Below are 14,926 nucleotides of genomic sequence, written 5' to 3'. Positions count from 1 at the left end.
TATCTTTGAAATTCTTAAGTATCTTTCGAATCCCGTAGTGACGCAAGCGTAACACAGCACTGATACGTTTATTGGAACGTATGTAGCAGCAATTGGCCGACGGACCGCTGTAAATGTCGTCTGTGATGTGTATGACAACAATTATTTGTACGCACATCAATGTCAACGGAGATCTGTATTTCATACGTTTATGACGTTTAGATCATTTGAATGTATGAAGCTAATTCAAAAGGAAGGAAGCATTTGAATATGCATACCGCACAGACGAAATGAGAGGGAACTGCAGTACAACGTAACAACACCAGACGTATATATATATATATACATCCCCTCTTACCTAAATTCAATCAGGCATATACAGGAAAGTCCTGGAAAGTGATCACCACTCTGTACAGCGCACACGAAACGGGACAACAGTTAATTATACAGTCCTCTCCTCGGCTCGGCTCTTGAATTGCAAATGTAATTTAACGCAAGATATGCCTGTGGACAAATCACAGTCGACAAGCACTAGTATGGCCATTGATTACAATGCAGTTTTCATCTGTAATTACGATGTGCTCCTCAGAAAATTGGAGGTGTAACAGAACAATGTAGAATATCGGCACGATGTTACGTGCGTAGAATGTGTAACCCTACAGATACATAGCTGATAATAGTTGTGGTGAAAGCGATGTAAACAAACAAACAAACAAACAAACACACAATGAGCAGAACCAAAATGGACTAAATGTACAATAAAACGTGCGTTAACACTTAAACACTACAAAATTCTATTGTGGCCAGTTCTTTTTTGTGACGTTCCTTTGTACAATTAGTGGCGCACTATATACTGTTTCCTGTATTCGGTGCTGGCCTTGGTGCTGACATTGGTGCTGAATATGTTTCACAACGTTACGATATCCACAATGCCACTGCCTCCCTCGAGTTGATCAGATACGACTACTCTAAGGTGTATCCTAGGCTACAGGTAGGCTTCACGGGTGAAGGGCAGATTGGTCATTCGGACATGACGAAGACTGAAGCACAGGAACCCGAAAACCGTGACAGTTGCGTTGGAACACAGTTTTGTTTCTCGTCTCTTCGATTTCTCTATCAAATACACACAAAGAAGCACATTTGTGACATCAATCATAAAAGTTGGTACCCTCACTCAATCATATGTCATGAATAGCCGACTGAACCTGACTTCTAATCATCGCTGTGAAGGAAACGATGACATCCTGAAACGCCCCTTCAGCGTATCTCATCTTACAGAAGTCGTGAAGGTAACTGGAACGTCGCCGGGGCTTGGAGCTTATTGGACCCAGTGGCTGCCTAAAACAGCCCAGACAGCCTGGAAATGTCACGCCATACGTCAAAGCGCCGCTGACATCATGATCGTCACCACCACCACCCCGACATAATCACATCATAGCAGAGGAAGGGAGAGGAGAGGTGACAAACTACCGGTTATCTGCAGCAATGCCAAGGCTGTGCCCCCTAGTCAATAATGGTTTGAATTGTGAAAATGGCGTCCCTGGCAATACTACCAATTGCCTGTACTTCACTGACAAAGTTAGTGAGAAGATCTGCACAGAATTTGGATGAGTGGGAGCCACGTATGCGGCACATTATCATCGTTATCAATCAACATGGGGACCTGATATCAACGATAAAAGCTCCTTGCTGATATCAATGTTCAGAACGACGAATGTATTCTAGGTTAGTAGCTGAATATACTCGAGATCTCACGGAAATAAAATCCAAGACATTTTGGTGATTTCTGCATATGGACATACCATATAGCGTTGGAAGTCAAGCTCACGTTCAACGATACATTCAAATTTTGCGATGTTGCGGTGTCCATTAGCATGATTACGTGTCCTTCAAAAGCGTGTAAAATCGTCAAGACACGCTTCATAGGAACGTGTGACGAACAACCCTGACAGTCCGCAGGTGAGCTGATGTACGACACCACGAAGACACACACGCATCATGACTGTGGTGATTTACGGCAGTAGCAGTAATACATGTTGCGGCTGGCGTTCCCGTGGGGAATTTACGACAGTTTTGGTCGTGGCCGTATAATATGACGGAGTTGGTACGATAAGTTTTCCCTCTGGGATAGAGGGGTACAAATGGTTGCCGCCAGCTCTTGTCACTCGTTATCCAATGAACACTCCATCATATGTGTAACATCGTTAGATCTAGGCGATGTCATTCTAAAACTAATGCGAAGAAACTTTGTAAGAATGCCCAAGGCTCAACGTTTAAAAGATGGCATGGAACTTCATGTAACCGACTTATGAAAATTCCATTTTCTTAAAATATTTTCGTGTCACACTGTTAGCAATACTAAACCATTATCATTGAATATACAGCTCACAATACTTGTGTGATTACTAATATACTGATAAGGCGTGGAGCAAGTTGCCCCACGAAGACATCGCGTTTTATTTGATTCGTTCAAACAAGGTAATATTTCTTATTGGCGTTATCAGAACAAGGAAAATGAAACACTCGTTTAGGTATATAAACAGTGATTGAGCGTTCGTTGAGTGACTAATAACTTGTCGTTTTACATCAAAAACAAGATAAAACACACCGGGATCAAGTCTGCATTAAGTTTCCACCCTAATTCATTACCGAATAATTAGACATTTGGAAAGGAGGTAGCGACGACTGCACGCCATGCTGGCAGTAATGTGATAAAGTCCCTCGGGCGCTCCAACTCATCGACTGATTTCTGTCCAGTGATATCATTGCCGCAGCATGGATGGGAACAAATTGAAGCACTCCCGGGGGAGCATGATATATTCGAATGATGACTGCAGCGCCGTTGTTGTCAGATTTACGCACGATATCGATGTGCCAATGTAAGTTATAGGAATAGTTTTTCTGCGTTTTATATAGAAACAGGAGAAAATGTTTACGTAGTCAGGCGCAGTCACTGTAGGTGGGATGAATGTCGGTTGATGTTGTGCTTAAATTGCCCGGAGCAACTGGCCGGATCGATGAACATCCTCACGGAATATAAAGTAGCAGTTAAGTTGTATCAAACAACTTACTTTTTGTAGATTTAAGTTTATGCTTATAATCAACAGTTTTCAATTTCTTGTTGTTGCATCTTTGAGTTCCATCATATCAGGTCTTTTTCTCTTCTCTAACGTTGCTTTCGTACACCCGCAGGTGTGTATTTCTTTAACCGCAGCTAGGTTTTTGGAAACAGTTCTGTATTATGTTAATTACCTGCAATATCAGTCTTTAGAGCTACAGGGATAAGAGAGGAGCCCGTCATTGCAGATTGACGGTAATTCAACATTTAGCAGTCGACTGTAAGTCGTTTCATCATTGTTTCCTGTTCTTCCATGTCACAGTGAATAAACCTCACTCCACTCTTTGGTGGTACATGATTTAAAATACACCAGGGATGAATGGAAAGGTGAAGTCACTACGACTAGAAAGTATTTTTTGAGTGCTCTGCCAGTGTGATTTAGCTGAGCCTTTGAAACAAACGCTTGTACCGTGGAGCACCGTGTGCTACCATTTGATATGCTCACCCAGACCGGCGAGATCTGCCTTTCCGGGATACCTCGCCCAGTAATGGCTGTTTCAATTCCCCTCCTCGGCCCGATGAATGTAAAAACAGGGGGAATTACGGCGAGTTGATAAGGTTAGCTGTCGCACGGTTCGTGATCAATGTGGCCGGCGCCAGGAATCATCTCTGGCGGCAGGCCACACATCCGTCACCGCCGTGGTGCAGGGAGCGTCACACTCCTCCGGGGACGACTCCCGGGGCTTCACATTCATAACAACAACAATAGCTGTAACAGCAACAGCAACATTAGCAATGTGAGGAAGACGTTTGGTTAAGAGGAGCCATAAGGTTACGTCATGGTGTTGAGTTAAGGTTCCGAATGCAGCCGATGTGCCATCTAAGCTACCCTGGGCGGTGATCAATAAAATTTAGGATCCATATCTCCACCGAACAGGCAGCAGGGATGGTTCTCTGTCATGAGACTTCAAATGAAATCGGTTTGCTTAACAGAATGATGTCCGATTCCAAGATGGAGCGATTTTTCTTTCCTATCGACTATGTAGAATATCATTAATGCTTTATGACTAGCGGACTGACAATATTAGAGAGAGACAAGAAGAGCCGGGCATCACGGGTGAAAAGGCGGGTGGCACCTATTGCAGAAGGGTTATTGGCTACCGCATTTATTGGCTGCGGTGGGAAGAATGAACTTCCAAAAATATTTCTCTAAGTTGTCAGGGTAGTAAAGACACAAATAAGAATGAAGAATCAACCTGATCATGAAAACAGCCATCTATTTCAGGAACTAGCTCTAAGATTTGCCTGCTACGTACAGCGATGGAAAGTCGATATTACAATTATCTTGAAATATTGGAGAACCTAGATCTATACTTGATACGGGTGGAAGCTAGCCTGGGTACCATCCGGAAAGTAGTTCGCTCCGGCGTTCATTATATACTATATACAGTCGCTTCTAGCTCTGACATTCACTATACACTATATACAGTCGCTTCACTGTGGATAGCAGAAGCGAACGTAGGAGCGAACTACTATCCGGATGGTACCCAGGCTAGGTGGAAGCATCATCTTAGTGGAAGAGAAAGGTCTTTCTGCTGCAATGATTCACAGACACTTTGCAAATGGGCTTACAACTTGTCCATCAGACACGTTATGCCGGTGCCAAATCTTTAATACCACATTGTGGCATCGTGCCGTGCTGCAGTGTAGGGTTGGATGTATTGAAAGCTGCAGCACAGATGCTCTGGAAACGGTGCATGTTTCCGATAATTATAGTTTCACCTACAAAATCCAACTTTGCAGTACAAATTTTGAGCCTTACCATACAAAAATGTATACTATGGCATTTTCATCAATTTGTTTCGGCTTTGCTACAGGGTATCCTGTCAATAGAGCAAAATGAACATCTTGTCACAAGTGGCAAAATATTATCAAAGGGAGCATCCTCCCACTTATGCAAACATTCGCATTGACAGGACGTCCTGTCTTAAGTGCCACAATTATCCAAAGGAACGTTCTATCAATAATACGGAAAATATCTTATTGACGAGAGCATCCTGTCAATTGTGCCCAAACGTATTATTGCCAGGCACATCCTGTCAATTATATAAAAAAAATCTTATTGACAGGAGAATCCTGTCAAAGAAAATGGGCAGGACAGGAACATATTGTTAATAGTCTCGGAATTCATTACCTTCGCCAAGAAGGTTATGGTAGCCTTTATGTTTATGGATATGTTTTGCTAGTTGGTATGTGGGAAGGACTTGATGAGAGCTCGAAATGATTTGTTTTGGGACCCCGGTGGCTTGTTAAGGTACTGCAGTAGAACTTCTGGTTTTGCCATCTCGTATTTTGGACATGCTGGTGTCCTTTTTTTTTGAGTGATAGATATCTCTTCGCGTAGTCTAGATGTGATTTTTGGGCCCCCTAACGCTTTTTTAAAACTGCAGATGCCGGTTTTGGTTGGAGTTTTAAAGAACAATAACTCATGAAGGGGTTAACGGATCGTTATGACGTTTGGTGTGTAGGTAGCTTTTGTAATGATTGGTATGATTATGAAAATCAGAATTGATCTGTATAATCAATGAGGACATTTAATAAACTATTTGTATGTACGAGTATCGTCAGAAAATGCTAGAAGAGACTTCTTTGTTTAAGTTATGACTGTCATGCTTTGGACAACTGTTATTTTGGTGAAGAACATGATCATCCGATGTAATTTATGCAAATAAAGACGTTGACATTTTATATCTAGAACGACTTTGCAGGTTTATGGAGCTTTATACCATTATATATTAAGAAATAGAGCCGAGAAATGAGAGTGATTCGTTAAGGTCATGTCCGTGTTTAACAAGGAAATAGGGAAGAATGGTTTGTTGCTTGTAAGAGTGGTTACTTAAGTGGTTAATTTGGAAACGTTAGCACATTTTCGAACTGATGTTGGAGGATTTGGGAACAGTTCATTTTGTGACAAACGAGGTAGAAGGTACAGCCGAAAAGCGAGTATCCTGGCAAATGCCGGATTGCTAGTAGTGAAATATGTACTTCTGCCGTCGCTGAGCGCCTTGTGGCATTGCAAGGTGCCCCCAGGCCTTAGTAGGCAGAAAGAGAAAATGGCCTCCAGAAATCTGTCGGGTCGATATTCACCCATCGTGGAAATTGCTACCATTCCTCTCGCCTTAATGCCGCTCCCAGCGGACAATAATGACCGCGGCTCTACCGGAGCAGCTCTTCATCACGACTGATTAACCGCACCCACGATAAATTGACCGACGCTATTCCCGTGCAAACTGCTATCAATTTCACCAGGCAGCAGGGAGAAGAAAAACCACCGGTCAATGTTCCAACAGGATATCTGCCGCAGCACGGCAAAGGCAAGTAAAGCAGTGAGTGAGCAGATAAAAGTAAAACAAAAGAACAGAAATACAGCTTAAGCCGGATTCGGAGACGTTCCCAGTCACCATGCCCTGTTCACGTGTTCATTCGATTCCCATTGGCTACGAGGAAAGGCGGGAATATGTTCTGAGCTTGACAGGTCAGTCAAAACACGCCGTTTACTGAGCGGCTGTGTTTGCATTTCCCGTTGCATTTTCCGTTCTGGCATCCTTTGCGTTGGCAATTTCTGCCCCCTCTGTATTCTGCTTTGAGACTACACTCTTGACTGATTATTCCCGGTCGGAATCTCTGGCAAAGACGGTGAGTCGTCTCTATTTCCAGTTTTTTGTCGCTGCTTTGTGCAGCTGTGACGGGGCCCCCAGAAGTTCGGTTGTTCTCTTGTTGCTAAACTCTTACAGTAGGCGTTGCTTTTGATTCTTAGTACGACATGGCAGAAGTTGGTCACAGAAAAAGACGAATACTAATCATAGGGCACTCGTTCATACGCAGACTGGATGCTTTTGTTGAAAGCAGAACCGAATCAGCATCAGGCCGGGTAGTGAGTAGAGATTTTTGGTTGGAAAACACCGATGTAAAATGGATGTCCTTGTCTGGCGGCAAAGTTTCGAACTTCGACCAAATGTGTAAGGCCCTGCCAACCGTGGATGATGTCTACCTTGAGTTAGGGTCCAATGATCTGTGTGAGCTCTTCTGGGAGCCTGAGATAGTGGCTTTACGCATAGTTGGTATGGCAAGTGTAATCAGAAACCGGGCTAATGCCAGACATATCATTGTTGGAGAACCTCTCCCACGGGTATTTAACCCACCAAACATACCGTACAATCAGTGCCTAGGTAGGTACCTTGACGCTTTGAGACATGAGGTGGCCAACACTCCTCACATGTCTACATGGGCACATGTCCGCCTTGTTAATAGGCATTGCCCAGAATATTTTGCAAAAGACGGACACCACCTGTCCCCTTACGGGATGTATCTTCACTTCAAGTCCATCAGGGGGGCCTTAACAGCAACAAAGGGCATTTAATTCCCTCTAAAATACATTTTCAATTGGACATTTATACATTGAATCACCCCCCACCCCCCTCGCCCTGGCCCCTCAACACGCGGTGAGTAGAACAAAAGTAACTTGATATTTGGCGACATTTTTGAAAACTAACGAAATCTTCAAATGTTTTAATACTCGTTTATCAGTCAGAAAGCAAGGCTATTCATTTACATTCCCTCACCCTACACTTCTTAGCCCCTTATTGCCTGATTGGCTCTTTGGCGGACTAATAGACAGGAGGGTTTTGCAGTCAGATTTCCCCTGCCACTTGTTAGGCGCGATGGCTTTTGGTGGTGGTAAACCAGTACTCAAATTATGTTGGAAATCTTATAATGTTCGTAAACTTGTATGATTGGCATGTGACCTTTATACGAAAAACCTTTTCACGAGATATATGGAACCGTTGTCATGGTAACCATTTGGCGTGTTGCCAAATATTGAGAATGATACATATTTATGTAATGATTCTATGTTTTTTCCATTCTGTATGCCAATCTTGACAATATACCTGTTTTTCCGCCAAAGATGCCAAGTGTGTCAGTTGAATTCTTGTCTCCCTGTCCTTATATCGGTCGGAGAAGTAGGCATAAGGGGCTTTTCATGAAATGAAAATACAGCTTAAGCCGGATTCGGAGACGTTCCCAGTCACCATGCCCTGTTCACGTGTTCATTCGATTCCCATTGGCTACGAGGAAAGGCGGGAATATGTTCTGAGCTTGACAGGTCAGTCAAAACACGCCGTTTACTGAGCGGCTGTGTTTGCATTTCCCCCCACACCCAACCCCTATAGAAAAGCCAGAACGTCGACAACATTTGTTGCCTTTCTTTTGTGCTTTGTTTTTCATTTCACCTATATGTACTCAAGCACAAATTTCAGATCTTCATTCAAAGTTTACGCATAATTCAAATTCACAACAAACAATACCGCAGATGTACCTTCATGTGGATATCAATTTATAGGAAAGTCGTTGGACTAATATCAATGTCTGTTCCCAAACAGATGTTGGTATACATATCACTTTGTCCAGGTACCGTTTAGTGTACCTGTCCATACTTGTGGCTATTTACGCATGATTTTGTCGGGGTACTAGGAAGATACCTGTCCGTACATGCGTCAATTGCTTGTTTATATCACATGATCTTTGTTCACAAGCAATTGTTTGATTCACATGATCTTGTCGGGGTACGGGCCGGGTACCTGTCCGTACATGTGATTATTTAACGCATGACTTTGTCGGGGTACTAACAGGGTACCTGTCCGTACATGCGTGGTTCACAAGTAACTGCTTGTTTTATCACATGATTTTGTCGGGGTACCGTTACTGTACCTGTCCGTACATGTGATTTATTTGGTGCATGGCTTTGTCGGGGCGGGTTGTCCAAGAACCACAGTGACTTAAATAACCTTTGTATCTGACGGTTTGCTTTTTCACCGTTATACCGCATTTCTCAGATACCCGGCATGACACTCCAATACAATCGATATAACTAGGAATGTGTCATCATGCATACAAAATTTGTCCTGATGTATTACTCTGCTCACTGTCTTAACGCTTTACTATTGTCGAGCCCCAGTAATGCCTCCAAGGAAGAAGGCACGCAAAGCAGCGAGGCCGGAAGCCGGGGATGATCCGTCCCCGACGGAGCGAGGAGATCAGCCATCTCCAGAGGATGCACCCCCGCAACCTACTCGCAAGGCTCCGGATAAACCCAAGCTGACAATGAAGTTTCTACAAAAGCAACTAGAGGACTTGCAACAAGTTACTACGCAGATAGCGAACAAACTGAACTCTACAAATTCCAGTGACCCCCAGACTCCAGGTGCGTTACCAACAGACGGAGGGTCAGCAGGACTTGTAGGTCTTAACACCTCTCCTAGCTCAGTGACTGTAACCCATGTAACCGATACCCCTGGCGTGTTGCCAATAGCTACCACAAGTGGGGCACTGGATCCTCAGCCCCCATCTCTTCCGTCCATCAACCCAAACGCCCAGATGCCAGGCCTAGGCTCGACCCTGGCTTCCAGCATTCTAGGTACATCCTCTCTTACTAAGACAGTTAATGCCTCCGCTCTTAACCAACCAGCGTCAGTAGTTGGGACTCCTGCCATAGAATCTGTCCTTAGCGGTGAGCTCTATAAAACGGGAGTTCACTTACCTCTGGACACTGGAATACCAGAACCAACGAAGGAGAAAATTTGGCTAGATAAATATGTGGAATTCAAACACTTATTGCCAACTCATCGTCCCAAAGCGCAATTCAACATCAACCTGGAACCATTAGCAGGACTCCCAACTTTGACGGTGGCAAACAATGTAGAGGACAGTAAGAACTCCCTTTCCTTAGCACAATGGTCAAACGCATTCGCGATTTACCAGTATATCTATGTCCAGAAGCATGTTCTGCGCAGTACCCAGTTAATCTCTTACGGGTACTTGATCCGATCCATGGCAGACCGAGGTGCGCAGTGGGGTAAGTACGATATGTACTTCAGACAGCTAAGACAGATCAACCCAAACCTACCATGGGATGTCCCACATCCGCAGCTGTACGTTGATGCCTTCAGTAGCTTGGCACTAGCTATAGCATCTTCTTCCCCCAAGCCCTCCTTTCCCAAGACCAACAAAATACCCAGAGGCTACTGCTTTCAATATCACCTCCCCGGAGGCCAGTGCTCCACGACAGGTTGCCCTTACAAGCACTCCTGCCCCACCTGTTCAGGGCCACACAAGGAGCCCAACTGCCCCAAGAAGGCTCAGCTCAGAAATAACAACACCCGTAATCGCTAAGAAGCTTAGTTTGTTTCTAGAAGGGTACCCCGACAGGGAAAAAGATTACATCATCAAAGGCTTTACCTATGGATTTCCATTGGAGTATTTTGGACCTCGAAATTACTTTCCTTCCAAAGTCATGTCCCCCAATCCAGCACAACTTCCAATTATTTTTGAGAAACTTCAGTCTGAACTGGAACAAGGACGTATAGTGGGTCCATTCGCAGATAAACCATTTCCGAACCTATTCATTTCTCCCATTTATGCGGTTCCCAAAAAAGCCCCAGGAAAGTATCGGATAATACATGACTTGTCGCATCCCCCGGGGAAAGCAGTGAATAACGGTATTCCTAAAGAGCTATCCTCGGTTTCTTATGCCAATATAGACAATGCTATCCGACACATAAAATTGCTAGGACCAGGATGTTTTCTAGCAAAAACGGATGTGGAATCAGCCTTTCGTATTGTCCCCATACATCCTAACGACCACCACCTATTAGGATTCTATTTAGACAATGGTTTCTATTATGATCGATGCCTGCCAATGGGAGCTTCAATATCTTGTTCAATTTTTGAGGCTATTAGTTCGGCCCTTGAGTGGATAGCGGTAAACAAACTCAATATACGCTTCCCTACCCACATATTAGACGATTTCTTGTTCGCAAACCACGCATACTCATCTTGCGAACGAGACTTGGTAGCATTTAGCAATATGTGTCAGGAAGTAGGGGTTCCTCTTTCGGAGGAAAAAACCTACTACCCAGATACGACTATGTCATTTCTAGGCATAGAACTCGACACAAGATTGATAGAGGCGAGATTGCCCATTGACAAATTACAAAAGTGCAAAGAAACTATTCAAGAATTCCTCCTGCGCTCCTCAGTTTCCTTAAAACAAGTGCAGTCCCTTGTCGGACTACTCAATCACGTATGTCAAGTAGTTGTGCCAGGGCGCGCTTTCTTAAGAAGATTGATTGATCTAACCAGGAATAGGACATACAAAACAGGCCCTATTCACATCAACAGTGGGGTAAGGCTTGACTTACAAATGTGGGGTCATTTCCTTGACACCTTTAATGGAAAATCCTTCTTTGTTGACGACCAATTTACTACGGACTCCACGTTAAACCTGTATACAGATGCAGCAGGATCGTTAGGTTATGGCGCAGTTTATGGCACAGAATGGCTTTACGGAGCTTGGCCACAGGCACTACACTCGACGAATATTACAATATTAGAATTTTATCCAATTGTGCTGGCTTTCCATATCTGGGGCAAGGAATGGGCGAACCAAAGTATTTTGTTACACACTGACAACCTTGCCCTGGTGCACATAATCAATAAACAGACGTCACGGAACCCCAGGATAATGCCCTTGGTTCGAAGATTTGTTCTTATAAGCCTCCGCCGAAATATTAGATGTCGAGCTGAGCACATACCGGGAACACATAACACGATGGCTGACTGTCTATCTCGCCTACAGGTAGAGCGGTTCCGCAGGAAATACCCACACATGGCAACTCATCCGGTCAGGGTGCCTCCCCATCTCCTGCCCAGCAGCTTAATCGACTAGTCGACAACTTGCTTGTTCAATCCTTAGCACCTTCTACAATCTCAGCTTATCGCCTGGCGTGGCAGCATTTCCGTCAATTCAGCCTTGAAATCCACTGTACAGCCAATATCAAGCCCCCTATTCCAGAGCCTATAGTATGCCAGTTTATTTCCTACTTACATAGTAAGGGATTTGCCCCAGCGTCGATAGCATCTAAACTTTCAGCTATAGGTTTCATTCACAAAATCCAAAATCTACAAGACCCCACTTCTACTTTCGTCGTTCGCAAGTTGATGCACTCAATACAAAAGAACCACGTACCCGACGGAAGGTTGCCCATAACGCCTCCTATTCTTTCCCAATTGATTGATGCCTTGAAGTTCATAAAGACCACGTACTACAATCAGTGCCTGTATGAGGCAATGTTCACGTTTATGTTCTACTCTTTAGCTCGCATAAGCGAAGTAACGGTAACTAATTCTTCCCAACACACTCTGACCTTAGCGGACCTCAGGGGTAATCTGGACTCTAATAGTGGCCTAACTTCCTTCTTGGTACAGTTTAAGACGTACAAACACAGCAGTCCTTCAGCCCAATCCACCATCCAGATCCAACCACACCCAGAAAGTCCGCACTGCCCGGTGGTAAGCCTTGCTAAGTACCTCCAACTACGGGGAAGGAACCCGGGGTACCTGTTCCAACGTAGGGATGGTTGCCCTGTTACCAGCGATAACTTTGCCAAGGCATTAAGAGCCTGTGTCCTGCAAGTCAAACTCGATCCACAAAAATACACCTCGCATTCCTTCCGAATTGGAGCTGCTACGCAAGCAGCTTTGCAGGGGGTTTCGGATTCGAACCTTCGGCTACTAGGGAGATGGGCCTCAGATGCATTTAAAAAATATATTCGCACTTAACTCCATAGAAGGCACCTGGTTCGTACTTGAACAGCTGAAAAAGATCCCTAATAGACCCTTAAACGGGTATAATCGGCTAACGGCACAATAGGTTGATACCTACTCAACCTCACCAATAAGAATTATCAACTTTAGACTGAAACCCCTACATAGGGTGAGTTACCCTACAGCCTTGATACATGGTGTGTTACCCATATGTCTGATCAACTACAACATTTGAACAGGGTGAGTTACCCAGAGTTCGATAACAACAGTAAGTTCCCTGCTTGCATCCTAAACCAAGCTACATTGGAATACAACGTTTAGGGTGCCCTGCTCAAGGTTATGATAGCAATAGCTAGCTCCATGCCTGTATTGAACACCTGGCCAGTGCGGCTTTTATGCCGGTATACGGTGAGTTACCTTAGTTCTGATAATAACAGCTGACTAGTACAGGTTTGTTTGTTTTCTAAACCAAACTGGATAGCATAGCTATACTCTTATAATAAGTAGATTTGTTGATTCTTAGTCCCTGAGTAGTCTCCCAGTTATGAATGTATTACCTTGCGTAATTCCATACTACCCTACAGCACATAAATGTATGCTAACTCAATAGAAACTTTTCTTTCTGTCGTTGCTCCGTAGCGAAATGTATTACCAGGTGTCACTCCATGTCACTTTACGGTAAACAATTTTATGCTAACGCTGTATAGGGAAAAAACAGATAGTTTACAATACTCAAGGATACGAAGTTAGATTTATAAATAAAGCGATCGACACTGTTAGTCTAAGTTACAGCCATGCTGCTCAGGTTACTTTCATAATATGCCAGTATTTTTCTCTAAACGTACCCTACAATACTCTACAGATCCTAGGCAACATTTGCATTACGTCAATATTTCAGCATCGCACCTAAAAAGTCGTTTCAGACTGTTGTATAGAAACTAGCTCAGACGTTTTGTTTGTTCACCTTCGCCACATTTCAGTTTATTGAACATTTCTTGTTTTTAACGTTTTTAACGTTTAAGTGGTGGTAAACCAGTACTCAAATTATGTTGGAAATCTTATAATGTTCGTAAACTTGTATGATTGGCATGTGACCTTTATACGAAAAACCTTTTCACGAGATATATGGAACCGTTGTCATGGTAACCATTTGGCGTGTTGCCAAATATTGAGAATGATACATATTTATGTAATGATTCTATGTTTTTTCCATTCTGTATGCCAATCTTGACAATATACCTGTTTTTCCGCCAAAGATGCCAAGTGTGTCAGTTGAATTCTTGTCTCAAAGGCAAGTAAAGCAGTGAGTGAGCAGATAAAAGTAAAACAAAAGAACAGAAAAGCGCGTATATGATACCTAAACCTTTTCCATACATGTATGACAGTGGACTATAAAAGTGCGAGAATGAACCTAACCTAATGTGGCAATCTTCTTCTTGCCCCCAATAGGCAACTGTTCGTAGAGAAAAGAGACGATAACAGGCAGCGGACATTTCACGTGTACAGAAAATATTTAAAATTAGCACGTTATTTGTCAACACGTCACACGAAAAGGGTTCTTTCCTGGCCATTCCTCTCCACAGACAGCGGCGGCAAACCCGTGTGGTAAGCTTGTATATTGATCTATGTTTAACCCCGTGTTCTGATCGATTGCCAAGAACAACCCAGATGCAGCGGACGATTCTTGTGGCTGCAGAATCCCCACGTTCTTTATTTCTCAAGAGTAGCGACCGTTACTTTGGTCAAGTTTGCAATTCTAACAACGTCCGAGCCGTACGCCAGGGAAATCTCCCTCTGGTTGAGCTTAATAGTGATCCTTTCTGCTGTTCGATCAATTCGCACAAAGCTGGTCCCGCTTTCGCAGATAACTTCACAGCCAGGATATCGTCAAACCGAGCATTTGGCGCCATCTACCCTATATTATATACAATCTATAGTGTCCTATCTTGCTATGTACTACCGCCCAGTGTAAAAATAACGTCAAATCATTGTGCTCCATCTCTTTCGAAACGCCATTCAAAGGCAAAGCTATGTGCCAAATCACTCTCAAAATTGGCCTATTGACATTGGTATTTTTCCTGTAAAAGGGAAAACTGGCACGTTTAACAGACGCTGTGGGTCTCCATGACATACAAATCCTTTCTGTCCTGGCGAATATGGTTTGTCTTTCAAATGAAGATACCAACATGTACAGATTTATAACTCTGTAGATTAAGACATTTAAAA

General features: G+C 43.6%; 1 protein-coding gene across 2 annotated transcripts; it reads left to right on the top strand.

Annotated features, from left to right (window-relative positions):
* Positions 1-6,577: 6,577 nt before the first annotated feature.
* On the top strand, positions 6,578-13,955 carry LOC118409665. 2 transcript variants are annotated; one of them, XM_035810844.1, is made up of 3 exons: positions 6,578-6,733; positions 9,054-9,512; positions 11,733-13,955. In XM_035810844.1, the coding sequence occupies exons 2-3, from the start codon at positions 9,056-9,058 to the stop codon at positions 12,713-12,715; spliced, it is 1,440 nt and encodes a 479-aa protein (XP_035666737.1). In that variant the 5' UTR covers positions 6,578-6,733; positions 9,054-9,055; the 3' UTR covers positions 12,716-13,955. The 2 variants fall into 2 exon arrangements, with proteins under 2 accessions (XP_035666737.1, XP_035666738.1); XM_035810845.1 differs by lacking the exon at positions 6,578-6,733 and having other exon boundaries at positions 8,203-9,512; positions 11,733-12,544; positions 12,886-13,955.
* The last annotated feature ends 971 nt before the right edge of the window (positions 13,956-14,926 follow it).

This window comes from Branchiostoma floridae, chromosome 2 (genome assembly GCF_000003815.2).
Source record: "Branchiostoma floridae strain S238N-H82 chromosome 2, Bfl_VNyyK, whole genome shotgun sequence".
NCBI classification, from domain to species: Eukaryota; Metazoa; Chordata; class Leptocardii; order Amphioxiformes; family Branchiostomatidae; genus Branchiostoma; species Branchiostoma floridae.
Note: the sequence above shows the minus strand (reverse complement) of the source record. Positions and strands in the feature narration are given on the sequence as shown.

What these genes read in the sequence shown, in the direction of transcription:
- LOC118409665 (XM_035810844.1), top strand. Translation starts at nt 9,056, where the DNA reads ATGCCTCCAAGGAAGAAGGCACGCAAAGCAGCGAGGCCGGAAGCCGGG. An exon ending in CCTGGCTTCCAGCATTCTAG is followed by an intron (nt 9,513 to 11,732) that starts GTACATCCTCTC and finishes TCTCGCCTACAG; the next exon opens with GTAGAGCGGTTCCGCAGGAA.